The sequence below is a fragment of the Chiroxiphia lanceolata genome, chromosome 20 (genome assembly GCF_009829145.1).
Source record: "Chiroxiphia lanceolata isolate bChiLan1 chromosome 20, bChiLan1.pri, whole genome shotgun sequence".
In the NCBI taxonomy this organism is placed as follows: Eukaryota; Metazoa; Chordata; class Aves; order Passeriformes; family Pipridae; genus Chiroxiphia; species Chiroxiphia lanceolata.
Window position 1 is genome coordinate 6,778,468 of NC_045656.1, and position 27,086 is coordinate 6,805,553.

At 51.8% G+C, this 27,086-nt stretch overlaps 1 protein-coding gene across 3 annotated transcripts in view; it reads right to left on the reverse strand.

The window, feature by feature from the left end:
* SMG6 (SMG6 nonsense mediated mRNA decay factor) overlaps window positions 1–27,086 on the reverse strand; it is a 108,814-nt gene that overhangs the window by 67,444 nt on the left and 14,284 nt on the right. For all 3 annotated transcript variants that reach the window (XM_032707303.1, XM_032707302.1, XM_032707304.1), the window contains exons 9-10: window positions 16,319–16,380; window positions 12,318–12,463 (exon numbers count right to left, since the gene is read on the reverse strand). In XM_032707303.1, the coding sequence (XP_032563194.1) occupies window positions 12,318–12,463; window positions 16,319–16,380 (208 nt within the window). The remainder of the gene's footprint in view (window positions 1–12,317; window positions 12,464–16,318; window positions 16,381–27,086) is intronic.

Below are 27,086 nucleotides of genomic sequence, written 5' to 3' on the forward strand. Positions count from 1 at the left end.
CTGTTTCCTTTCAAATGCATTTTCCAATGGGATCCATTGAGGGAAAAGGCTGGAACTAACTAAAACATTATTAAAAACTGTTATGAAAAGAGACAGAGAGATGGAAAAAGATAGACAAAAACTCCAATACACAGCCGAAAGGGAGGGAGGGAGACAGGCGGCAAGAAAGGGGATATGGGCAGAAAGACACTTTGGGTGGGGAAAATGGGGCGAGACAGGGAGTTTTAACTGGCAGTCGCCCTTCGTGGTTTCATATTGTTGCAGATCAATTGATCAGGATTTCAAGTGCTGCTGGCCCAGTGGCACAAGGCGAACCACAGAGTTGGCTGCAAGTGCAGCCCTTACGAACTGCTGACCTTCAGTTTTCAAACCAAAAATATTCCTTGGGAAACGGTTACAATCAGGTTCCAGCCGGGGCTGCCAAGCAAAAAACAAGCACTACTAACCTGAAGTAACGCCCCAAGTAACTTACACCAAAGTAACAATCAAGACTAGTAACCTGAAGTAACTCCCTGGTGTGATTCAACCAGCAGCAACCGCGCGTGACATGTGTGCAGGGGCTTGGCTCTTCCGTCCTCCCGGAGTGGAGCGGGGAGTTCTCCAATCACTGACACCCTCCGTCGCGATGAGCATCGGCCCTCAGACCGCTCCCGCTCCGTGTTGGCCACGCTCGAGCTACTCTAACCAAGTCTATAAATACCAAAGCAATTGGGTCCATATAGCGCGGTCACAGCCCGCTTCCAAAACCACCGCTCCAGCTCCAGGCACAGCCCTGGGTTTGCTGCCCTGCGAGCAAAGGGGGAACCAAAAGGGGTTCAAAACATACATTTTGTCACAGGCTTCAGTGCCCTGGCCACCAGGAGGCTGCCAGGGTCGGGGCTGGATCTCTGTTGCTCTGCCAGGCTTCAAAGAGCCAGGCTGGGGGTGGGCAAAGCTCGGCGCACGCGCCTGCAGAGCTCCAGGCCTGTGGTTCCACGGGGTGTAGTAACCCTGGGCTGTAGCACACATGTCGAGGGATGAGGGGAAAAAAATAAACAGACAGACAAAAGAATGAGGATGCTCTGCCAATTCCAATTGTGCAGCTTTTATTTTAAATGCTTATCAAGCTGAGAAAGAGCAGAGTTCTTGGAAAACAAGGTTTCCTTTCTTCCCATGCCAGTGTCAAACACCCTCAAGGACGGGTACAGCACAGGCGCTCGCTGCTGGCCGCCCTCTCTGCAGCCGCCACCCTGTCCCAGCCGCCTCAGGAAGGGCTTGCAACTAATACCCCTGGTGTTTCTGGTAAAAAGATCTCTGTGATTTTTATATATATATATATATATATGTATATATGTATATATGTATATATATATAATATTTTTTTTATTAATCTCCAATCTGGCTGGGTTCAAATTATGGCCAATTACCCACCAACACTTCTCACTAATAAAATAAATTTTTACGGGCCCTAATTACTGCTTTCGCTGAACCGCTCTACAGGAAGCCGGGAGGCTGTGGCTCTCCAGACGGCAGCAAGAACAGTAAAAGCTACAAGCGAAGGCACCCGCGAGTAAACGGCGAGTGACTCAGAGGAGAGACGGAGCCGGAGGGGCGGGCGGAGGGGGAGCGCTCGCCTGGCTGGAGCGTGAGACACGGCGGTCCACGGAGCGCTGCGTGTGCCATGCGCACGGCCGGCCGTCAGGTCCCCCGTCAGTCGCAGCACCCACTACCTGTGACGCAAGGCTGTTCCTGGGGACAGGAGTGACGGCCGCGGCGCTGCGCCGGGGGATGGTCTGCGGACGCGAGCCGGCGAGAAAATTATATCTGGAAACGGCTCTGCATCAATCACACGTGACAAGAGAGAGGCAGAGCCGCCTCCCATCGCGGCTTCGGGGGAGCAGCCTCGGAGAGGGGGTGTCCCCCCCCCCGCTGGCAGAGGGGAGGCGGCTTCTCAGCCCAGCTCCCACCTTTGGTTCTCTGCGTTCCAAACACAGCTAAGGGAAGGAGACGGAAATAGCAGAAAAGTAGAAAATTCCTCTGAAAACGCAAAGTATCCAGCCTGCTCCCAACTGTGCACACACATGCTGCCTGCCAGCACAGCGCAGCCCCAAAGGGCTCCCCGAGCATGAAAAATGAGCAGGAACCCACTGGGTGACTGCAGCCCACAGCCCAGCTCACCCTTAACCCCGCTGCTCTGCAGGGAGCAGGGAGAGCAGAGCTGCTGCTCTCCATCAGGGAACACCCTCCGTGGCAGGAACCCACCAGCTCATGTGAGCTGGGGCTGCTGGAGCCCTTCAGAGCGGGGCTGCCACGCAGGTATCCCAGCTCAGCTGGGGAAACGCGGCTCTGCAAGATTGATTAATTTTTTTTTTTCCCCTTTCTTAAGCAGGATTACACTAATTTCCAAGGCCTAATGGAGTCCAGCTGCGATGGGGAGGCAACGCCGCAGTAGTACAAAGACCTTTACACATTGGTGCAAACTTGTACAACGTTCAGCACACACACACACACAAACACACACACACACACACAAAGCCCTATAAAAAGGATGCACTGCAGTGGGGTATTTTTAGTCTTGACAATACAGCCCTAAAAATACGACTTTGCTAATACATCACTACAGAAATATTCCCAGTGTCCATTCAGGAACGGTTTAAAACATTTATTTTTGTTTCCTTTTGCAATGGTCAGGGAGGAGGGAGAAAATAGAAACTCATTGATAAGAGGAAACGAGAGAGACATGAAAAATTGAAAACTACCTAAAAGCTCATGGAGAGGTTTATTTTATTAGTTCTTAATAAATATCTTGCAGATTTCCTCAGGAAATACACCAGATCACATGTAAAATAGTTTGGTACTGATGTCAACTGTGTCAGCATATGAAATCTATTAGGGTGAAGCCACAGCAGGGTGATCAGCGTGCTGAAAAACTGCACGGCACTGAGGCGAGGGGGGGTGGGGGGAATCTCACGGCCCTTCCAAATTCTTCGAGAGGTAAAAAAGTCAGCCAAGACGCAGAGAGAGAGAAAAAAAGATCCCACATCCTGCTTTGCGCTGCCAGCAATGTGAAGTGCCCAGAGATTAATTCTATGTCTGGCCTGGAAATGTGACTTTAAAGCATTGGAGGGAGCAGGGAGGAGGAGGAGGAGGAGGAGAGAGGAACGAGAAGGCCAGGCGAACCGGGACTGGCACCATGCCACCGACCCCCCTCCCATCCTTCCCAAGCCGTGTTTCAATGTAGACAGCAGTAAACCCCAACAGACGGCAGCTCCCGGGGCTGCCAGGGCCTCGCACCAGCTGGGGCGCGTCTCCTGCTCCCCGTGCAGATGGGCCCTGGAGCATCACTTCCGCTGCGCCTGCTTTTTAAAGCCACACGAGCCCATGTGGCCGCGTTTCGCCGCTCCCCGCCACGGCCCCGCGCACGGTTGGGGCCCCCTGGGCGGGACGAGCCCTGATCCCAGCACCAGGCATGAGGGTTGTCAGCCCTTGGCTCCTCGGGCCCCGCGCTGAAGGGTTTATGCTGTTCCCAAACCCTCCTTTGGCAGCCGCCGCCTCCTTCTCCATCCCTGTGCCATTACCCGGAGAGCAGGCTCTGCTTACGCAAGACGCCCCTGCTCCGCTCCTGGGGCCGGCGGAGAAGCACCGGGAGTTCACCCAGGCAGGGTCAGGGGACACACACATGCTCCTGGGAGGGAGGGGAGAAGGGGGAATGGAGAAACTCCACAGCCAAAGCCATCCCCACAGGACATCTCCCATCCACAACGATATGCTCCTGTCTGCCTCTCATCCCATCCCGCAGGCTGGGGAACCTGAGACCCTCAGGGACAGACAAATCACTCGTGCCCTCTGACTGTGACCTACGAGCCACCCCTACAGCCACGTTAAACCACAGCTACCACAAGCCACATCAACCAGCATTAAAAGTGACCCTTCCATTAGAGAAGGACCATGTACCTTCAGGGCTGTCCACCCAGCCAGGGTTAAACTGTCCTGCTCTATGAAGCTGGACTGAGCATCACATAGCCAGGGTGACTCCTGAAGGTCACACCAAACAAGCCCTCCCCTTCCTCCTGACTGTCACTGAGCACAGGCAGAGCCAGTGCTGTGCTGCCAAGAACCTGCTGCACAGCACACGCAGCCTGGGGCAGAAACCCCAATCAAGGAAAATAAAAGATCTCTACACATAAAGGTGTGTGGGGTCACCTCCTCACTGCAGATGCACTCAAAAGTAGAAACACAGTCTTGGCTATGCTGCCATTCCTGATCTCAGCATTAAGGCAAGAGATCCCAACAAGATGCCAAGGGTACTTGCTCTCAGCTAAAGCCCCCCCAGCACCAGGCACATGATTCACCAAGGGGCTACAGCCTGAGAAGATGGAGGCAGGATGGAGCTGGCAGGGGATGAGCCTGCTGGGCAGGCCTCAGGAGAAAGCTCCCTCACCGAGCTGGCAGGCTGCACTCAAACCTGCACAGGGCACGGGGCGGGCAGCCCTCCCTGCCTACACCTGGCAGGTTATAAAACAGCCCCGCAAGCTCAATCAGGAGTTTTACAACTTCACAAAGCACCATAATTAGCCTAATTATACAGTGTTCTCTCAGAGAATTAAACAGAAATACAGTAATTGACTCAGTGCTGCTCAGAAGCACGAGGAAATCAAAGGTGCAAGGCACATTAAAGAATCAGAAACATCTCTTCAAAAGCAAGAGGATTTCCTGTCATGCTGCAAACATCTAAAGCTTCACTAAAGCTGCTGCACCTGGTGTACCCCACTCTGACTACCTAGCACCCCTCTTTCTCCACCACCAGTGCAGGGGTGATGCAGAACCCTGGGACAGCTGCCTCAGGCACCTCCTTTCTCATTTTACAGCAGGACAGATGGACACAGAAATGCTCCATTTCCTGCCTTTCATTTTACACAGAAACGCTGCTTCTTCATTGAAATAGTGGGTTGGATTTAGCATTCACAGAGCTGGCCATGCCTTGGTGGCACCACAGCAAAGTCCCTCCAGCCTGACCTTGCCTGTCACCGGCTCTGTCCTGACTTGCTGCTCGGGCTGCCGAAGCTTGGCTCTAAAGCAGACTCAAACTTTGTGATTACAAATCATTTCCCCTCTATTTGTTGCCCTGAAATGAGATCTCGGTATCACCCTGCATTTGGTGGAACAGCTTCACAGGCAGATGTAAGGACGTGCTTGTGTGACAGGCAGATGTAAGGATGTGCTTGTGAGACAGGCAGACTGGGCAGAAGCCCCCAGCCAGCTCATCCTGCACTTGGGCTGGAGGGCAGGACTGGAGAGTATGACACACTAGCAACACTCGGTTTTGCTGGAAACCTTTCCCTTCCCTGCCACAAAGCCCTGCTCAATCTTTTGCCTCCCAAGCCAACGTCTAGATTTCAGAAACCTGAACTGCCAGTGGAAATTCCCTGCAGCGCGCTGATTATTACATCTCCTGCTGGCACTTGTGGCAAGGGGAAAAAAAGTCACATGGCTTTCTGGACACACGTTTCACTAAGGAGTCTTGCATCAGAGGGCAGAAGCCAGCAGCCAGGAAAATAACTCCAATTACGGTAAATAAATCCCCAAATATGTGACAATCTGCCTTTTAAACAGGAAACAGAGGGGAATAAGCAAAGGAAGACTTTGGTCTAAACATTGCTGCCACCAGCCTCAAGAGCCCAAGAGGGAGACTCTGAAGACACGTCTGGGCCAGAATTATTTTACCTGAACTTTGCTGATGTGTCTCAAGTCCGAGACAGCTTCCTTCCCTGAAGGGAAAGGCGCCGACAGTTCCCAGCAACTGTGCCAACCTCCAACATTCCCAATGCCTCAAAGGAGAAACCCTGGAGGGTCAGCTGCCACCTCCGGACACGTACATGTCCCTCAGGAGGCTCAGCACAGGAAGTTGTGTGGCTCCTGAGATAAGCAATGCAGGTATCGCTCCCCATACCACCTCAACTCTTCCTGCTGCTCACACATCCAAGGTCTGGGCTGTGTCTGGACACAGCTGGTAGCAGACATCACTTGACAACAGGTTAAGTGAAAAAGCCCTTTGCCCAGGCAGTGACATTTCAGAACCTGATAGCTCTAGAGAATCTCTGCAACACAGGCAGCACAGAGAAGGATGGACACCACCACCAGCCAGCCCTGCTCTGGGTTTCCTCTCCTGATTACAACTCAAACACAAAGCAAATATAAGCAGCAATGTGAAGGGAGAGGAAGGATGAATTAAACATCCAGTTCCTCAAAACTTAAGGCCTTGGGAAGTGTTATGGCTTAACACCACCTCACTGACAGCACCGCCCAGTCTCACAGGGAAAGTCACATAGTGACTGCCAAGTGCAGCTGGAGACCTGAGTACAGACACCTCAGCCCACACTTGTATGATGACTGAAGCCCCAGCACCCAGAGAAAGCCAGTTACCAAACTGCTCAACTCCAGCCTCCCTGCAGCGAGTGGGCTGTGTTTGCACTGCAAACCAAGTCCCCCGGGCAGCTGGAGGGACCTCAGGTTCTGCTCTCAACAGAGCACAGGGCTGCAGATGCTCAGCATCCCCACGACACAGCCCTGCAACGCGACATCTTCAATGACCTCCCTGCTGTGCCCAAAGCTGCCATGGCCCACAGCACTGCCTGCTCCAAGGTGCCAGCTGGACTTTGCTGAAGCACATATTTACCATGCAAAAAGGGAAATTAAGAGAAAAGGACTCAGTTCTGCTCCCCATACCAAGAAAGATCAAGGTGCTGCTGCTATCTACAGCCTGAGGTTTATTAAGCTTTCCTCTGTGCCTAATTTTAAAGCTCCACCAAACCAAAGCAGCTACCCACAGCACTACTTTATTTTTAAACTCAGGCAGATGCACTGGACTCTCCTGAGTTCAACTCCTGACACCTTTTGTCAGCTCCAACATGCAAGATGTGGTTACAGCTTCATGAAAGGACACCGAGATGAAGCTGCTGCAGGTGATCAGTTGATGTTTCCTCTGAGCCCTTTCTGATGCTGCAGTGAACTCTTTGAGCAAAGCGGAGTCCAAGCGGCAGACACAAGACTGTGGCAATGGTCAGAGCTGAGGTTCTGCTGAGGGCAGACACCATCAGCCCCTGCACCATCTCCGGGGATATTTTAAGGGTTCATGCTGTAGCTCTCAAGCCTGAGCAGCTGTAGTCAGCAAAGCGAAACCAGCTCTGTCCAGCACAGGGCTGTGAGCAGCAGCAGGATGGCAGAGGAAAAGGCTGCTGGTTACCACAGCACAGCCTGATCTCAGGGGATCCTCAGGATCCTCTCCAGCCAGGCTGGGTGCTGAGCCTACATGGAAAAGGGGAAGTCCTGTACCTGCTTAGACACTGCAGATCCTTTGTTATGCCTATCAAGACTTGGGCAAGATCAGCACCTCAAGCTGGTGTAGATGTTCAAGGAGCAAGCAGGGCCACATGTATTAGGAAACCCTTGCAAAGGCTGCAGTCAGCATACCCTTGCTGTGTGACAGCAGCTCTCTGAGCCAGGCAAAGTACCTCCAACCTGGCAGCCTAGTATTGACCTACTGGACACTGCCCTGAGGACACCAGTGTGGCAGTGCAGAGGGGACAGGCACTGCTGTGCATCTTTTGCAGGCAGTGGGACGTGCAATCTCCCTTTCTGCATGAGCCTTTATGGTTTCCCAGCCAACGGTACCTTGCACAGAGAACCCGACCATGTTCCACTCGAGAAGACACACCCAGAGGGCTGCAAAGCAAAGCCCAGCCTGCCCCTGCCACACTGGCTGCCCCCTGGAGCCCTCACACCCCACATGAGCACAGTCCCACTACTAGAGTGCAAGCAGTGGGTTTTCCTCCTCATCCACTGGGCCCAGCAGAGCAGATGCCCTATACACTGCTCACCCTGCCCAAACCATCACTTTCCTCTGCTTGAAACACAAGACACTTTCTCAATCCTCAGCTAAAGCCGCGCACTTGGCCAGACCCTCCCCGTGCCTCTCTCTGTGCCCTGACTCTGCTCAGCCCCAGGGGGATGCAACTTCATTCCCTACATGTGCTGAGGATGCACATATGGCAGCCCCCTCCCCTCTCCACTTCCACCTAAGCCCGACCTCCTAACAACCTCCACACGGCACAACGCGACCGGTCTGAGAGTGCCAGAAGGCATCCAGGTGCTGCAGCCTGATGCTTCACACCCGCAGCCAGGCAAATTTGCTGGGATTTCCGGGAAGTGTCTCTAGGGTGCCCCGTGCTGCTGCACCCCCACTTTGGTGCGCGCTTGTTTGGAATGCGGGGCCGTCGGGGGGGGGGGGGCGGGGGGGAGAGGGGAAGTTATTCTGGTGGTGGCCTATGAATAACATCCAGTGATTTATAGGAAGTATAATCCAATAATACAGTAAAATAAAACAGTGTGTCTGAGATGGGTTTGATTCCAGGAATTATAAAACAAATTATTAAAGAGAGAGAGAAAGAAAAAAGCCTCAGAGAGGCCAGATCGGAGTAAATTGGGCACAGATGGGCTGGGAGGGGGTTTCTCTCCCTCCACTCACCGAGATGCCCCTGCCACAAGCACGGCTTCAATTAGTCTTTTCAGAAACCAGAGTTTTATTTCCCCAAATTACAGAATTAAAAAAAAATTAAAATTCTTGGAGTGCTTGTGGTTGGGATAAAGGGATCCAAGCTTCCCTGTGAGTTGGTTGTGCAGATGGCTACCAAACTGTTAAACGGGCCACCCCACAATGATCCCGCCCCAGCCACAGCCCGGGATGGCCCAAGACATTGGTGGTTACCTATGTCCTGTTGTGGAAAGCTCCAGCAACTGCAAGCCTCAGCCATGTAGAGTGGCTATCTCTCTCTGCCTCCCTCCCCTGGGTGGGCACTCCTTGCCTCGTGGGTTTGAGGTCTACAAGAAGCTTTTTCACACCTTGAGCACTCCTGACAGGAGACAAAGGGTCAGTGGGACCCTCACTGGCTGCACAGCATGTTCCTGCCCCGCTGGACAATGCAGGAACACTCCGTTTGATGCCAAACAGCAGGGGAAGCACTTCATGTGGGAATTCTTTGGCTTCCTCTCTCAGAGAAAACAACAGATCCAATTCATCTCCCAGGGTCTTCCCAGTGCTGCCCGGCTGCACAGGCAGCTGAGACCAGCTCTGGCGTGCCTAGTGCTGTCCCTGGGGATAAGCTGAGCTGCCTGCACCAGCCCAAGCCACAGGGCTCTGCCTGTGCTCACCTGAGCCCTGGCTGGGCAACCACTTCAGGGTTCAGGTAGCCACAGCAGTGACCTGCGTGGGAGGAGGATGTGAAATGCCACGTGCTGCTCACAGCTGGCTGGCTCTGAAACCAGTTCAAACACCTCAGTGCACCTCAAAAAAAGTCATCCTGTCAGAAGAGCACATGGTGACCTTGCACAGGTTGATTTATGAAAGAGTGTCAGTGGCTGGAAGCGGAGATACAAAGGACATGCCACAATTGTCATACGGGGGTCGCACACCAGGATAGGGGCACCCATGAGGGACCACAGCCAACCCACACCACAGTAAAAGAAAATGAATAAAAAGCAAAGAGCAGCAGATACAAACCATCACACACAAGTCCCAACCTCCTGTGCTACCTGTTGCCTCACTAAAGGAATCGAGGCAGATCTGGCACAATCCACACCAAAACCGGGAGAAACTGAGGCTGAGATGGGTCAGGATTATGTTTTGTGTAAGTCTGAGGAAGAGGGAGGACAGGTGCTTATTAAAGCATTTAATTGCTCAGGTTTCCTTTTCCTTAATACCTGAATCTGTGCTTCAAAGTTTGTATTCAGGAGCTTAAAATTTTGCAGAAATTCCCCACATTGCAACTGTTTTGCCCGTGACACTGTGACACAACTGCCAGCACCACTGGATCCCAGCACCAGGGTTTCATTAGACACCAGACACAGGGAAACAAGCACATTTACAAGTTTCTCAGGAGTAACTGGGGCTCCAGAGACCTGAAAATACACGACAGGGGAGGGAGGAAGCAGCTATCCCTGAAGAGAACACCCCCTGACAGCAGGGAAGAGAGGCTCTTGGACCTCCCTCCCGGCCCCAGAGAGAACCCACGGATCTCTTCCTGCTACCGCGAGCTCACAGCTGAAGGTCAGGCCTGTGCGATGGGAAGGACACAGACACACTCTGATCCCAGATTTGCAGGAGGATTTCAGTAGGAGGAGATCTCTGGAGGCTGTTTGGTCCAACAGCAAAGTTAGATCCAGCGCTACAGAGCAGACACAGCCAAGCTCTGACTACGGCCGGCTCCCCAGTAACACTTCCTGGCAATCTGGGATGCAGGCAGGGTGGGACTGCTCCCTGTGCCCCGCCAGCCTCCCACAGGCTCACAGGGGCGGCTCAGCCCCCTCGCTCCTGCTGCTGCCCATGCTGCTGCAGCGCAGGGAGGTGACTCATGTGCTGGGAAATGGAAACCCGCACCTTCCCGACAGCGTTCCTGCCACATGCTCCAGCCAGGCCTCTGCCCACAGCAGCCCACATGCCGGGGAAGGAGCCAGCACCCCTGCTCCGTGCTGGGCATTCACTAATCATCCAGCAAACATTCCTGCTTGCCTTCTAAACTCCCGACCCTTTGCTGTTTTGCTTTTTATTTCCATCTGCACCCAGCTCTTCCCAGTATTGCAGCGTGGGCACTAAGTTCAACCTGTGCTGTCCCAGCACTTGGTATACGAGCACTCAGAGACCACCAGGGCATTTGCGCTGACAACAGGATTTGCTTTGCCAACAATATTCCCAGCAATATTTCAGGGTTTCCTCAGGGAAACCCCTGAAGGGCACATAGCCTCAGATGGCAGCCATGGTGCCATCCGACCTGCAGGCATTCCACAAACACTGCCACCTGCTCCACACACAGCCTGCAGTCCCCAGCAGGAACAGGTTTGCTTTCTCCAGAGATCCGAAAGCTGGGAGCAGCTGGCAGCTGCCCACACAGGAGGCAGAAAACTCAGAGAACACCTATTTTTCGTGAGAAAAAAAGTGCTCTCTTTTTCACTCACACACATCCACAACTTGGGTATGGATGGAAGAGCACGGTCCAGTGGTCTGAGAGCTGGGATCACTTCCAGCTCTGCCACAGGGGTTTGCCATCCAGCCCAGACAAATCTCTTCCTCTCCTCACCACCCACTCCTGTCTGCAGCACAGATACCACTGTTAATTCACTACCAGGGGTATTATTAATATTACTAATATAATAATTACCGTCATGCAGAAGCATTTGCTTATAATCATAAAGCACTTTGCAGTTCAAAGATAAACACGCCGTCGCTGGCTGGCATCTGGCAGGCGGGAGGGCACGGCTGCCTCACCAGCAGGACTGACAGCTCCCCTGGAGCTTCCCCCAGGAGAGGAGGGTGCCTGCAAGGCAGGCACGGCACACAGGAGCTGCTTCCCAGCCCTCCGGCTGGTGCTGGTTCACTCCATCAGCTGACCCTGGCCACTAACCACCAGTCTGACATGTGGCCAACTGGTTCACGAGGGAGAAATCTTCCAGCAGCAGCTCTCTGGGGTCAGCCTGATCGCCCACACGGTGGCTTTAGCTGAAATCCATCAGCTGGAGGCCTTCATCTTTGGGATTTAAATCCCAAGCCATCAGCATGTGAAATGGCGCTTCCTCCCACCCAGAGAGCACAGCCCCATCCCCGCTCCCAAACAGCTCAGGCAGACCTGGGTACCTGCTGCTGTGTGTCATTGGGGACACAGGGAAAAAACACATTCCCTGGAAGCATCATTTAAACTCAGTGGAAGAGGCCTGGGTTTGGTGGCATCTCTGCTGACCAACAGATTAAACCTGTCAATGGTAGAGTCCATGTACAGGCTTCTAGGTGGATGGAGGAGGTGAGAGGAGGAGGATGAGTAACACTAGATCTTGCTTTGTTCTCAAGCTGCCTTAATATGGGCACAAGCTCCAGCCTGGCCTTTCAGAGAGTGGCATCACATCCCCCAGCACCTGCACGGACACAAGCAGTCACAGGCAATGCCATTCTCGCAACAGTCAAGGCCTTCGAGACCCTCCCAGCCCTTCTGGTGCAGCAGAGACACTGAGCAGGGCCCACGTTAAATGCTGGGAGTAAAGCAGTGTCTTCCTTCTGTTCTGATGACTCAGGCTCCAGGGAGATGTGATGCCTCCTCACTCCTCAGACACCTCAGCCAGCTCTACGGAAGCGCAGCCAAGGTCCCTCTGTGTTGACACCCGCAGGCATCCAACCACTGCTCCGCCTTCCCATCTGTCCCCAGCTGGTGTGTCCCCCCACCCTTCTCCACATGAGCAGCTCGGCCACGGAGAGTGGCTGATCCCCACCCCAGTTCCCCTAAAGCAGCACGTGGTACCTTTGGGCTGGGAGTTGTACACTGCAAACATGTTGATTGCCACAAGCTGGAGCATGCGGGTGCTTCCGATGGGAGGGGGGCTGTGCTGCAGCAGGACCTGGAACTCCCTCAGGACCTCCTCGGCCACCGCAGGGAAAGTCTCCATCCTGCAGACAGAGAGAGAGGCTGTAGAGTGCCGGCTGTGCCCCGGGATGCAGGGCAGGAAGTCGACATGGCTCACCCCATGTCACATCTGCTGGGGAAGGTCACATCTCCTGGGGAAGGGGGAACCCCTGAGGTGCTATCTCCTGTCCAGGAGCTGCAGGGAATGAAGGTGCAGGCTGCAATGGAGGCAGCTGAAGCCTTCCTTAGAGATGGCAGTGAGGGATTGCTCTGTGACCGACAGGCAGCATTCCTTTGGCAGGAAAACACGGCCTTTATGAGTCATTTCTGACCAACCATTTTTTTCTACTGACTTCTACCAATCTGGGAGGGGTGCCAAGGGGCCAGCAGCTCACTTGGACCGGGAGCAGCCCATGGGACTCCCAAGAAACCCAGGCTGCAGCAGAATGCACACACTGGTGCCACATTGCGGATGTGGCAATTCCAGTGCATTGAATGTTGGCCAGAGCGTGCTTCCTCCAGAGTGGTGCCGGTCCCTGGGCTCCTCACAGCAGGATCGGATCCCATGGCACCGAGCCCCTTTCCCCCCCAAGGCTACACACTTCCCAGCACTCCGATTGAGCCCCTAAACTTCATCACTTCGAGCCCCACAGGACAGGGACTCGCCGACTCGTGTAGCTGCTGACAACGTCAAAGCTGGAGCGGGTCCCCGCAGCCCACAGCGCTGCCGTCGCGCGTCAGGACACAGCAGCCCGCGGCTGCGGTGCCACGGCTGGGGATGGGGTGTGCTTTCAACACCATTCACAGGCACCCACGGAAATCTGACACGTTTATCCTACTCTTCATCACTAAGGAAATTAGCTGAGGTCACTTTATCAGAGCTGCTGGATCCTCAGCAACCTCCCAGCTGAAGTGGGGTCAAAAACTGAACTCATCGCAGAGAGCACGGTCAATTCCCAAAAATGAGAGAGATGTGGTTGCCCACAACAGCCCTCCCAGAGAGTCCTCACCTGGTATCCAATGAAGACAACTTTATAACCAAGAAACTGCCCAAAACCTTGGGAACTATTGAGGGGGGGAAGGTCCTTCTGTCCCACTGCCTCTTCTGCTACATTTGCTGCTTTAATTCTTGTTTCTACACTAGAAAAAGCCACAGCCAGACCTTGCAGACTGAGTATCTTCCAGCAAGTGTCCCCTCCAGTTACCAGTGACATTGTTGGGTGTCCACATGGGAGCAAGGGAGCCAAAACCCAGATGCCTCACCCTCTGTGGAGCCAGGACAGGCGACCTCAGGGGCCTCCATAGCAATTTCCCCTGTTTTCCCCCAAGAGATTCAGATCTTGTGATATCAGCATGCTACAGGCTGGATTAACGAGCCACTTCTGGTAACCCACACGGGCAATTCTGCTGGGCTTCCCCAACGGACTTTCAAGACAGTGATAGCTCTATTTTTAAGGACAGAAATGGCTTTCTTCTTAGCCATATTTCAGGGGTGCCTTTCAACACTTGGGTCTGCCTAGCAGCAGGGTACCCTCTCCCCTGGCACTGTTTGCTGGAGCAATTCAAAGTCACCGTTACCTTCCCAAAAACATGGGCTGAAACGAACAGGCCCCTTGTACTTTGTAGCTGTGCAGAACAGAGTAGCTCCGTTGACACAAAAGCACTGCTCTTCCTGCAAGAGGCAACTTCCCTAGATTTGAGGCACAGCCAGGGAATTAGAGCAAACTGATTGCTTCTAAAGACTTCCTAGTTTTGAGAAATCTCAGACCACTTCCCAGTGTATCCAGCAACATCCTCCTAGGGCAGACAGGACTCTGGGGATGGAGGAGCCCTTTGCAGGATGGGTTGTTAGTGAGGAGATGAAGATTATTGCCATGGAATAACAACAAGAAGGAGCGAGGGCTTCCTCAGCCCCACCAGCTGTGCTTTGATACCACAGCACATCTGGAACGGCGTGCAGTAACCCCACTGAGCTCAGAACCAGCAGGTCAGGAGCCGAGCGGAAGCTTTTAATAAATTGCTTACCTGTGGTTTTAGGAGCAAGAGTCCAATTAGGGCAACATCATCTTTTCCATATTTTTTACAGATAAATCACCAAGGATCCTGCCCAAAGAGAACTCGCCTATTCCTCACCTTTCACCTATTTTAAGTACGGAAGCTGTTTAGCAGAGCTGGACGATTTTCTCTTCCTGTGTCATGGTATTACTTTCTAGTTCCCTTCTAAGTACTTCAGGGGATATTCTACCATTAAACATACTTGGGTTTTCTAAATGACTGTCCTGGGAAGCAACTGCCTCAAACGCTGCATCTTAATTACAAAAAAGTCTCAGGAGCCAAATGTGCAACTGATCTCTGCAACATCCCCATTAATCCCCTGCTGGCATCTGTTCAACCAGAGCTTGGCCACGAGCACGGCCCCACAGCACCAGGGACCAGCCGCCCCCCGGATGCTGGGCCCTCCAGCACAGACACGCTGCACTTCCCAAACCTTTTGTGGGCCCTTGCAGCTCTCCTCCTCTTTTCCTGCAGGCAGGAGGACATCCAGCTCTGCCTCCTCACCGCAGGCCAGGCTCCTGCCCGGGAGCAGATAATCAGTGCCTTGTGACTCAGGGAGAGATCAAGAGCACAGGCAGAGAGCCGATGGCTCTCCCCCTCACCCTGACACTCTTCAGCAAATCGGCCAGCACAGCTCCTGCTTCCCGTTGTTTACGAAGGGCCCAAAGTGAAGCATGTGACCCTCTTGAGTGGTCATCCCAGAAAGCGCTGGGTGGAGGAAGCACCAACGTGTCAGGCTGCAGGCACTGCCCTGCACTGCTGTGCTTCCCCACTCCAGGAGGGAAAGGGGACAGAGAACTGTACATCTGAGTCAAAAAACCCCAACAGTAGGGACAAGATGGCACTTTGAATCCACACTACCTTTACCTACGTGGCTTGGAAAATGTCTCAGTCCTTTAACTTGTAGCCAACAGCTCTGCAAGAGATGGAAGGAGCCAACAGAGCTCATGAAACTCCAGTTGCTTCCGAGGCACTGGCAGGCTCAAGCAGAGACCACCACTGCCAGGGACTGTCTGGATACAGGCAAGGTCTTTCCTCAACAGCTGTCCCACACAGCCCCAGCCCGACAGTGAGGGCCAGTCTGGACCCAGAGCAGAGACAGCTCCATGGGAAGCCCATCAGCTGTGAGGCTGAGCTCTGCCCTCTGGGTCATAAGGATGTCCCCCAGGCTGGGATCACAGCCCAGGCTGGGATCAGGCTTGCTTTGCTTCAAGGGTAGCTGCTCAATTACTTGAAACCAGTTTCTGACAGCCATTGCCAAGGGCACTTTGTACAAACCAGTTCCCACAGCCAGGGCAGCTCTCAGCTACGAGGCTTTCACCGAAATGGCAGCAAGGAGATGAAGGGCAAGGCTTGTCTTGACAAGCTCCAGACGGCAGCTTTCAGCCACCACATGGATTTGCCTCGATGGCTTTGTGCTCCTTGCAGGCAACAGCCATCAAGAGCCCCCCAGAGCCACCTCTCTGCTCTTTAAGGGTGGGGGGGAGTAGAAGAGGGGAGGGCAAACCCAGAAATTAAAGGGGAGGGAGCATGGTTAGATGATGGGAGAGAGAAAAAACAGCATCTAGTCCCTCCTGTGTGTGTATCAACTATCTGAGCTCAGCCTCTGCCAGAGGGTCCCAGTGCATGGGCAGGAACAGGCTTTGAGGTGGGGGGAAGGAAAAGCCCAAGCTATAAGCAGTGTGGATCAGAGGGCGGGTAAGGAGAATAAAAACCAGGAGGCTCGGCCTGCAAGAATTCACACCCTGTGCCCTCAGCTCCAAACACAGCTTAGTTGCTAACAATATTAAATTCCAAAAAGACTTGTAATGTAGGAAAATAAAATAAACATCCTGCACACTTACCCAATCCTGGTAAACAGCTTCCCATGGGCATGGAGAAAACTGAGGATGAACCTTTTGTTCAGCTGCATGGGAAAAAAAAAAAAAAAAAAGGAAAAAAAATAGAGAGAGGAGAAAACAATTAAACTCTCTCCTATTTCCTGTGAATTAAGAATGTCCCCAGTGACAGAAGAACCTGGCCTGGATGCTGGGGGTGGCACTGGAGATGGGAACCAAATGGACATGCCCAAACTCTTACAAACATCATGCACAGAGGCAGAGGCAAGTGCCAAACAGCTGGAGCTGGAGCTGGAGCCGGGAGAGGCGGTGGAGACACAGCACCCTCTGCCGGGTCCTGAGGTCCTGTGCAGGGGCTGCTGTGCCCCGGGCACCCCAACCCCGATACTCACACCCGGGGCACCCCAACCAGATACCTGCATCCAGAGCACCCACACTTCGGGCACCCTAACCCCAGTACCTGCACCCTGCGCACCCCAACCCCAGTACCTGCACCCTGGGCACCCCAACCCCGATATCTGCACCCCAGACACCCCAATCTGACACCCACACCCTGGGCAAAGTCTCCTCCTTCATGTCTCACCAACTCAGAGCATGGCACAGCCTAAGGGGTTCTGCAGAAGGAGTCCCCAAAGGCAGCCTTTCCCACTAGCATTCCTATCGATGGAAAAAACAACCCCACAACCACCAGCAGCAGCCTGTTCCGTGCTCCTGACTGCGTCAGAGGCAGAGCAGCAGCTGGACAAGGCAGAGAGGGAGCAGGATGTCCTCCCCAGTGCTTTTCTGCAGAGAAGTCAGCATGGTGAGCTCAGCAGCAACGCTCAAAGCACTTGTCTGTGCCCTGCCAGGAGCAGCTCTCAGAAGCAAGGAAGACTGGGGTGATGCTGCACCCTATCATTTAACTCCAGCTTAAGGCAATTGCAGAGGTGGAGTTCAGATGTACCAGCAAAGCCTCTGAGAGCCTGCAGCAGCAGAGCTGCTACTGAACTGCCAGAGAACAGCTATTGAACTGCCCAGAGAAGCTGTGGATGCCCCGTTCCTGGAAGAGTTCAAGACCAGGTTGGATAGGGCTCTGAACAATCTGGTCTAGTGGAAGGTGTGCCTGCCCATGGTAGGGGGGTGGTTGGAACTAGATGGTCTTTAAGGTCCCTTCCTACCCAAACCATTCCATGATTCTATGAACATGGAGCTAAGAGGACACGGGGGAGCTGGCTGCAGCACACGGCATGAAGGCAGTTTCCTGCCCTGCTTCGGTCCACTAACTCCAAAACCTGACTTGAATAATTACTTACTACTGCTCAGGGCTTTCCCAGTCCTTATCTAAACGGCTCTGAGGAAGGCTGTGGGTGGGTAAGCACTCACTCTGCCTGGCCCTGGAGGTGGCCGTGTCACACCAGGAGTGGACTGGCCTCGTTTTTACCTCCCCCAGAGCAGGAGGTTTTCCTCTCTCCCGTGCGCCTGCACAGCCTCAGCGCGGTGAGAAAAGCCAGGCTCCGAGCTCCGCGCGGGGAGACGCTCACCAGGAGCGGCCCAGAGCACCACCACGCTGCTCCCATTTGCACAAGGCTTTTATAGCTTCAACTCCTCCACTTCCATTCACAGGGGGAATCAGAGGCACAGAGAGAGGATGAGATTAGCTGGCAGGGCCATAGCAATGCCCAGCCAAGAGCTGGGCACACGCCAGAGGATGCAAGACGGGCACTGGGCGGTGCCTCCCAAACTCCCTGCCAAGTCTGGCTGCATGGGACAGTTGTCACAGGCAGTCCCAGCTCTATTGCTAGCTCCTGTTCCCATTTTCTGAGCCCCTGGGCTTATGCCATGACTGATGCCAGCTGCTCTGCGAGGTGGGATTGCTCGGTGAGGTGTAATTAACCCGGCTGCATTCCTGGAGGACCCATGCAGGAGAATGATGCCCTGCTGCAGAGTCGCTCCTGGGCCATGTGCGAGTTTAAACATAAAACCTGTCTCATAAAACAAGCCAGACCAATTAAACTGGCCCCTGCAGCAAGGGGTTCTTGCTTACTCACTATTTTACTGCTGCCCTAAAGAGCCCTTTTCACTAGAACTCAACTTTATTTGCCACCATTTTATTGACTCTGCAGATGGAACCCAGAAGAGACTGGGGAATACTGGGACAGCACAGCAAAGCCCTTATTCACTTTGCCAGTGAAGTTTGGATATAGCTGATTCTTCAGCTTAGGACACTATGACAACTGAGAGCTTAAAACTTTTAACAGGTACTTCAGGTATTTTTTTTTCAGTCAACAGCTTGTGGAGGCAGAAAGACTGCAGCCCCTCTGGCTACAATCACACACCCTGACACAGACGCAGCCTAAGGAATCTGAGCCCCCAGCTCAGTGCAAAAGCCTTCGTGGGGCAGTGGACAATGCTCTGCCCCACAGCAAGCCCCTGTGCAAGAGCTGGAGGAGAGGGTCCATGCTCTGTGCTCTTTGATGGGGAATATGGAAAAGAGAAGAAACTTGTGGCCTGACCCATCTCTACCGGAAAGCAACACTCATGGGCAGGTTGCACGTGGGGGAAAGAAGAAATTGGGGCAGAAGTTTTCCTCTAATGCCCACATTCACCCACAGCCCTGGGAGTGCTCACACTGCAATCCTCCACACTGCTTTCCGTCAGCAGGGGAGAGCCAAAACTCCCCACCTTGAATGGAAAGTGACACCCAGCAGGGACATGCCCAAAGTGTTTCCACAGATGCCCAGCTCCAGGAGGGCTTACCAGGGCATTGGCTTCACCCCTGTCTTAGAGCAAGTTTCACACTCAGCCTTTTCATTTCCAATCCCAAGGACTAATCAGTCGCACTCCACCCGAACCAGTACAGCGCTGGGACACAGATATGTGCATACAGAGAACTGCTTTTTTTAAGGAAATGTCATGCCTGCCTCTAGGAATGAAGCATGTTTCATACCTCTTGCCAACTTAATCACAAACCCAGCAAGCCCAGGCAGAGCCCTGTGTGCCCCAGCACTGTGGCATCTCAAGCAGGCACCTCACGCTTCTTTCATCACTTTTTCTCTCACAGCCTCAAGGTTTTGATGAGCTCATCACTCAACTTTGGACCTTTCATCTCTGAGTTCACGCTAAGGCCACGGGTTGCTTTGACTGGGCTTTTCTCTGAATGACTGTTTCTCTACTGACTCACCTGTCCCTCAGCCTCCGGGAACCCTCCCAGCTGCTTCCATCAAATTCTGCTTCTCACGGGGGTGAGAGGGAAACAGTGAGAGGGAAACAGTGACCTCCACCGAGTGGGCCTGGCTTCGGGGCACAGAGGAGGAAGTTCTGTCACCTGCTGCTCTGCATTCACATGGCGGAGAGGAACACTTCCCAAAAGCACTGCCAGCACGCTCACTACCCTCACAGTGTTACCACGAAACCTGCAACAACTTAGTACCTTCTTACTACACTCACTTTGCAGCCCAAAAGCAATCCCCTTCAAAGATTTCCCAAAAATAGTCCTCGTGCCAATGTCAGGACGACAGACTAGGACTCCCTGTACAATTATATTGCTGCTCTTTGCGGGCAACTTTGCTCCTTGGGACAGGGAACCAAATATGGATGGTTCCAGCCGCTCACTTGGGAAGAACCCACCAAGAAAGGGCTTATACAACAACAAAACTATGTCAAAAAATGGATTTTGGCCCTTCCAGCTGAAAAGTGGGCATCACCGATACGGAACTTATGAGCATATAGTGAAGGCATTAGTTATAAAAACAAACCATCTGTCAAGAAGAAGAAGGGGTCCCTGCACACAGTAGTGCCTGAAGCTGAAAACAGCTGTTTCGGCTGTCATGAGTCAGCATGTGCAGACAGACTAAATCCACCTGGGAAGAGGCAACCTCACCAGAGGAAGCAGCCCAGTGCTGCTTGGGGAGCATTCACACACCTCACTGCCAACCCAACTGGATTTGTTACCATGGAAGAAATCAACAGTGACTAACAACTTCTCAAGGAGCAGCTAAAAGAGCAGAGATAGCAACAGGCCTGAACAGCCAGCTCAAATCACCGTGAGGCCACGGGGAGTATGGCCTGACAGCACAGAACCGCGGCGCTCAGACGTCTTCGGGAAAGGTCTGTCATGTCTTGAGCCAGGAAAGAAGAAAGTAAGACTCAGACCTCCTCAGGAGACTGTGCACTGACCAAAAAAAAGGGTTGAAAATGGTGCCTCCCATCCTAGAAGAGCAACCCTGGAAATGCCACCGGAGAGCACAGGAACAAGAGTGCCATGATCTGGGCTGGGAAGCAGAGCTGCTGCGCTTCAACCCAGTGTGGACCCGTTTGGCTCCGGGTGAGGAGTGCACAGAGCTTTGGCACCTGAGCATCAGCCCCAGCTGTGAAGGAGGCACCAAATAAGGGAAAGATTCTGGAGGAGCGACTCCTGGGGAAAAAGTGTTTCAAGTTAAAAATTGTTACTTCAGGTTTGGAAGTAAATTTCAGGATCTGGTCTTTATCAAGCGAGGCAAACTTTCTTCAACATCAGCAAAGCATCTGTGGAGCAGAAAGTGGTGTCAGAGTCAAAATAGGCTGCAAAAGACAAGTCCATTAATCAAGAGACCAGATGCAAAACTGCCTGTAACAAATGCGCTGTCTCCACCGGAGTGGAAGGGACTGGAGCACAGCGGGATGTTCTCCTGAGTCTAGGGGTCTCCTCAGTGACAAGGGGTTGGGATACAGACCACAGAGCCACACAGCTCTGCTCCAAAACACGTACCACACTCATCCCAAATATTTTCAGGGTTTCTTGGGCAGCCAGGCTTTTCCAGGCACAGCTTCCTTGCTGAGAAGTGTGTGAAACAACATCCAGGCACCCAAAACGTGCCATATTCTCACTCCCAGCTCAAGGGTTAGAGATACCACGTTAGTAATTAGAATTAGTAATACGCAACATTCCTGAAAAAATATTACCATTAAACTGAATGAAAGCTGATTATTAAGATTATTCCTCTCTTTCCACAGGCAGTTCCTTCAGAGCTTCACACCACCCACTCTAAGAGCAGCAGTGAACCCACTACCTGCCCTGGACATGGCTGTACAAACACGAGCCTTTATCCCACACCATCCCAAATTTGCAAGGCACAGCTCTGGCTGCTGTTTTCCACAGCAGTGTCACACTGAAATAATACCAAATGCTGATATAGAGCTTCCTGAAAAGCCCAGGATGCTGCAGTGGGCTCAGCTGGCAGGATACCAGGAGGAGGTTTGACTGCTACAGGTGTAATCCCAACAAAGTGCTGCTGGAAAGTGTTTTGTGCAAATGGCTATCTACACAAAGGAGACCAGACAAAAGGGCTATTAAGATTGTCTGGCATTTTTGCAGTGTTTACAAGGTACCCATAGAGCTGTGGGCAAATTCCAGCTGGGCTAATTACCATAATCACTCCTCTTCATATACCACCTGCAACCACAAATGGATACAGAGCTTGCCTTGGCTTCTTCTTGCCACGTGTTTAGTGCAGGTTTCTGTTCAGCAGTCACAATGTCCTGCCTTGAAACGGATTAATCTCTTCAGCAGCAGAAGCAATTCCAGTGAAAATCCTGCTGCTTAACATCAGACATTGCACAAACGTAAAATCCAATTTACTATGACATGGAAGAAAGAGGGAAGCCTGATGTATCATGGCCTTGAGGCACAAAAAAATTAATTTACAGGTAAAGAGACCCTGAGACATGTCCTCATCTTTCGTAGTGAAGCAGCTCCAGCTCCAGGACACATCTCGTGGCTATAAGAGTTACAAGCCAGCAACTCCACAAGAGAAAAAGAGGCATTTAAGAAGCCCCTTGGCAAAACCAGTGAGTTTTTGAGCTCTTCCTTCATCACTGCAGGGAGCAGGTGAGAGGAAAAACGTTAAGGAAGAAAATAGTCCACTTTAGTAACATAAAGATCAAGCTGTGGTAACTTCACTGGCTCCAAAACAAGTATCTGACCTATTAATAAATTTAACATTATTTATAACGAATTTACTACCAGAACTTTCAATTCAATGAAAGCAGGTCAAATGGAATATTTATATGTCTGTTACTTCCTTTTCAACCAAACTCGTATCTAAATTTGGTTTCCATGAATTAGTAATACACAACATTCTTGAAAAAATATTACCATTAAACTGAATGAAAGCTGATTAAGCAACCTCTTAAACAGCAGTCTTCAGGGACCCCCACTGAACTGGATGGAAAGAGGATGGTAGAGACTCACTAGCAACATCTTTCATCAACTAACAGAAAGGAAATTCTGCTGTCAAACTGCCCGTGACAGGCAAAGGGAGCAAGCAAGTAATGATGGCTACAGAGCATTCATGCAGGGTTATTATAATCGCTTCAAAACCTGGGGGTTTCCAGCATCAAGTGTCATGTTATGCATCTGGCATCACATCTAAAATTAAGTCTCCAGGAGATCGTGCCCGAGGCAGCTTCTCCAGATAGGCTCTGGGGACTACAATGGCTAAATTCCCAATGCAGCGTCCAGTAAAAAGGATTAAACACATCCCTTGGATGTACGAGCAGAGCAGGCACTGGGCAGCACATTCACATCTAAATATGGCACCGTCCGGGCTGACACTGAAATACTGCACCCAGTTCCAGTGCCCTTATTTTTAAAAGGATGCTGAAAAATTGGAAAGGGTCCAGAAAACCAGCCATAAAAGTGATTCAAAGGCTATAAATGATGCCTTGCAGTGAAAAATTTAAACGGCTCAATCTGTTTAGTGTTATCAAAATAAGACTCGGAGGTGATTGGATTGCAGGGTGCAAAGTGCCTCTGTGGTACTTAAGGGCTCTTTACACTCACAGGACAGAAAAGCACAGGAATAAACTGGAAACATTCATTCTGTAAATAAGGTGAAAGTGTTTCAGAACCAGTGCAATTATTACTGGAACAAACACCCCAGGAAAAGGGTGGATTCTCAAGACTGAATGTCTTTCTGGAAGTACTGCTTTAGCCAAACACGAGTTATTTGGCTTCATATAGGAGTAGCAGGGTGAAATTTAAGGACCTGTGATATACAGGAGATCAGACTAGATGATCTAATGGTCCCTGCTGACCATAAACTCTATGAACCTATGCAAACACGCCAGAGAGACCTCAGCTGAGATATCAAGTTAACTTTTGACACAAAACTTTTCACAAATTGGCTCTGGTGCTGCAGGTCGTTTAGGATACAAGCTCAGCTCTTCAAGGCTGCATCTGGTTAAGCACTGAAAGCGAGCTGACCCAAGCAGAGCCTTCTGTGTCCAGCAGGTAAGAGGGAGGCCACATGTGCACTGAAGCAGCCCCAACTAGCAAAAGCAGCTTATACTCAAACACTCACTGTTTGCCAGAAGTAAAAAGCATTCCCCTTCCTGCGACAGCAAATTGACACTAAGAAAATGTGTGATGAATTCTGGTCACAAGAGATCAGCTGTTAATGCAGCTCAGGGTGTTGTCAGCCTTCTTCACTAACCCGGTGTTGATTATTTCTGGGGTTAAAGCACAAAGGAGGGAGATAACATGAGAAATTAGGGAGGGTGAAGACTGAAGAGACTGAACCCTGAAAGGCTTAAAATGGAGTCAGGCCAACAGAGAAGACATTTGGACAACAGGCTGAGCAGAGACAGAGCCTTCCAGAAGGATGACAGCATTACCGCACGCAACCTTCACACTCCTGCTCTCCCAGCCACGCTCACCGGCAGGGATAACGGGACAATGGGAGCCACTCCCAGCCAGCCTATGCCTCAGGCTTCCACAGTCTGGAAGTAGTTGTCCACCCTGCTGCATTCCCAGAGCACTTCCAGAGCCTTCACTTCTACCTGGGCAGTAGCACACAGGGCACAAAGGCATCTCCCTCTCCACTCTGAATTATGCAGCAGTGAAATCTGATGGGGAGGAAGAGTAGAGCCAAGGACAGAGGAAATGACACAGACTCCAGCAGGTTCCACTCCCTGATCCTCCGGAAGGAAGTTTCTTTCCTAGTACCCACCTCCACAGTGGATACGAAGCCTGTCTGGAAATGGCTCATTCAACACTGAAGAGAAACAAACATTCCCCATGGCAGAATTAAGAGGTTTGGCTGTGGAATACGAGGTGCCAATCTCAAAAAGTCTACAGCAGAGAGCAGGAAAAGCTGGCCTGGGCCAACTTCAGACAAAGATCAAGGTTAGACTAACAAAAAAAAAAAAACCCTCAAGAGAAATCAGTGTCTACAGCCTTTACCTTGCTCTGGGAAATCTCCCAGCCCTGCTATTAAGACATTTTACTTCCTTTACCAGTACTGCCCGTTCTGGCAGCATTCTTGTCTCAAGTGCAAACTCTCCCTTCCAACACACTCTGCAGCGCCTGGATCATCAAACCCACTGCCCTGAGGAAGGACTCGTGTGCAGCAGCAGGAGGGGGTTTGGTTACACACAAATCCCTGGCTGATCAGCACCAGCAGGAGAGGAAATGAGGAAAGAGTGACTGACAGGGAAAGGCGGTTTCTGGATGGTTGTACTTGGTTTTAGAGTATGAGAAGCTTGTTGGAACTTGAAGTCTTGCTCCCCTTACCGCAGCCTCTCTGAGCAGAGGGATAGAGCAGAGCCACTCACACAGGCACAGCTCATTGATGTCCTTCTAGTGTTCCCACCTCTGATCCACCACAATATTTCCACACATATTAGCACCAGATGCCTGTTGCCAGAAGGGGAACATGCCAGTGTCTCTCCCGTTCAGGCAACATTAGTCCCTGACTTGTTCTTCACAGTTAAATAAAACCACCAGTGTGGTCTAAAAAGAAAAGGGGGAAAAAAAAACCAACATCAACTTCTGGAAACTCTTACCAATAGCTCAGCCTTCACTTTCTGGGTAGTGACAAAAGGTCAAGTTGTGCTGTAAAGCAGCATGTGGGTTCTACACGACATGAGTGCACAGACTGAACTGGGGACCAGGCTCCATGAGCTCTGCCAAGCTGTGGGAGCTGTGGCGGAGCAGCACTGAGCATCCACGGAAGATCACGAGCCCAGGCCAAGTGGAACTGCATTTCTGGTTGGATTGCTAACACAGGAACTGCAGCTGAGAAGGTTTTTATCAGCAATTTAAAGTAAAAAACAGTTTATAAAAAAAAATAAATTAAGTGCAAGCAGGGATGGTGCACAACTGGCAGGCAAAAAAAGCCAGTGCTGAGCTGCATGGCTGAGTGTCACGTCTCAAACCCAGCGAGGCCAGGAGTGTGGTTTTGGTGTTTAACCAGTTTCAACTGCAGCCTGGCACTCTTTTACTTCCTCCCCAGAGAAGTCTTCTCACTGCTGGGGGAAAGAAACCAACCTCACCACGCGAAACAAAACGGCTAGAGTAAAAATAAAGCCTCAAGGTGGTTTGGTGACCGAGGTCATACTAGTAGGTGGAGGGGTTGCAGGCAGGGGAAAGCACTCAGAAGTACTCATGCTGCCAACCAAGAATGAGATTACAGAAAAGGAGGCAGGGCAGAGAATTAATGCGAGTCCAGCAGTAAAGAGGCTGGGAAGTCTCTTTCACAAGCCACCAGCTCCCCCATGCTCAAAAAAGTTTGTAAACTGTTTCCTAAACACAAATGAAAAAAACCCCCAGATCTAGTCCTGACCTCCACGAATGAGTAACCAAACCCAACTGTTTCCTGCAACCTCGTGGTGGGGAGGAAAATGAGGGCAGGACAGAGGGAACTCCACGTTTCTCCCTCTCAAGTCCCGCTTTGGGCACAAAGATCAAGGATGCAACAGCTCTTGCTGTTGTCTCATGTGGGTATTGGATAAAGGACAGAAACACAGAAGGGCAGCCCTTAGCTGACTGCTAGTCCCTGGCATTGCCACCACAAAGAGCTTCTCTGCTTGTTTTTGTGCTGCAGGGGAGGCTCGTCAGGGGCTGGCAGCACTGCAGAGGTGTGGATCAAACACAGCTACAAGCAGGCTGGAGGGGAAGCACAGCCATCCCCTGACAGCAAGGACAGACCATAATGCAACAGACCACAGAGGAGATCACTCACATCAAATACTAGAGAGCATCTAACCATAGAGGGGACAAACTTCCTGACTTAACACAAGCCACCCTCCTGCGACAAGGCGCCAACGGCAGCCTGACCCAAGGCCCTGCTCTAAGAGCTTGTCTGTATCCCACTACCCTGTGTGGTGACAAAAAACAAGGGGACACTCCCTCATGTGTCCCCTCCCTTTGGGGACACACCTACACCACCACTCTGGTGGGGCTCGGATGTTTAACTGATGTGAGAACGGCTTCAGCAGGCAGCACACAGGGCATGGCCAGGCATGGGCTAGTGGTTCCCATTCCCTCCACTCTCTGCATAGGCACATGGTTTTGGGTTGAAAATCCCCTGGAAGCATGCAAGAGTCGGCACAGGACATCGAGTGCAGCCTGCAGAGTACTTTTTTGGGGAGCTGTGCCCCAGCAGTGGGGAGAAGGCAGCACACCTGCACTTTCACTCTGCCCAGCTAAACCACAGGCCCAGCTGCCTGGGCTCATTTTCCAGATCAGAGGCTCCTAAAAAAAGGATCATTCCAAGGACTCTGCCCACCTGACACCATGGAGTTAGCAAATGAGGGAGCTCCGTACTCCATCCAACAAAGATTATTCATAAGAGCCTGTACAGAAAAGATCAATCTTTCACAGTCCTGAGGAAAACCACCCAGCCATGCTGGTTGTGAGGAGATATGCTCCCACCAGCCTGGCAGGGACACACCAAAAATAATGAGTTCCCTAAGCAGCCTCTTATCCCTGCATCTACATGGAAGAACAACCATCATTAGAGCAATATATCATTTC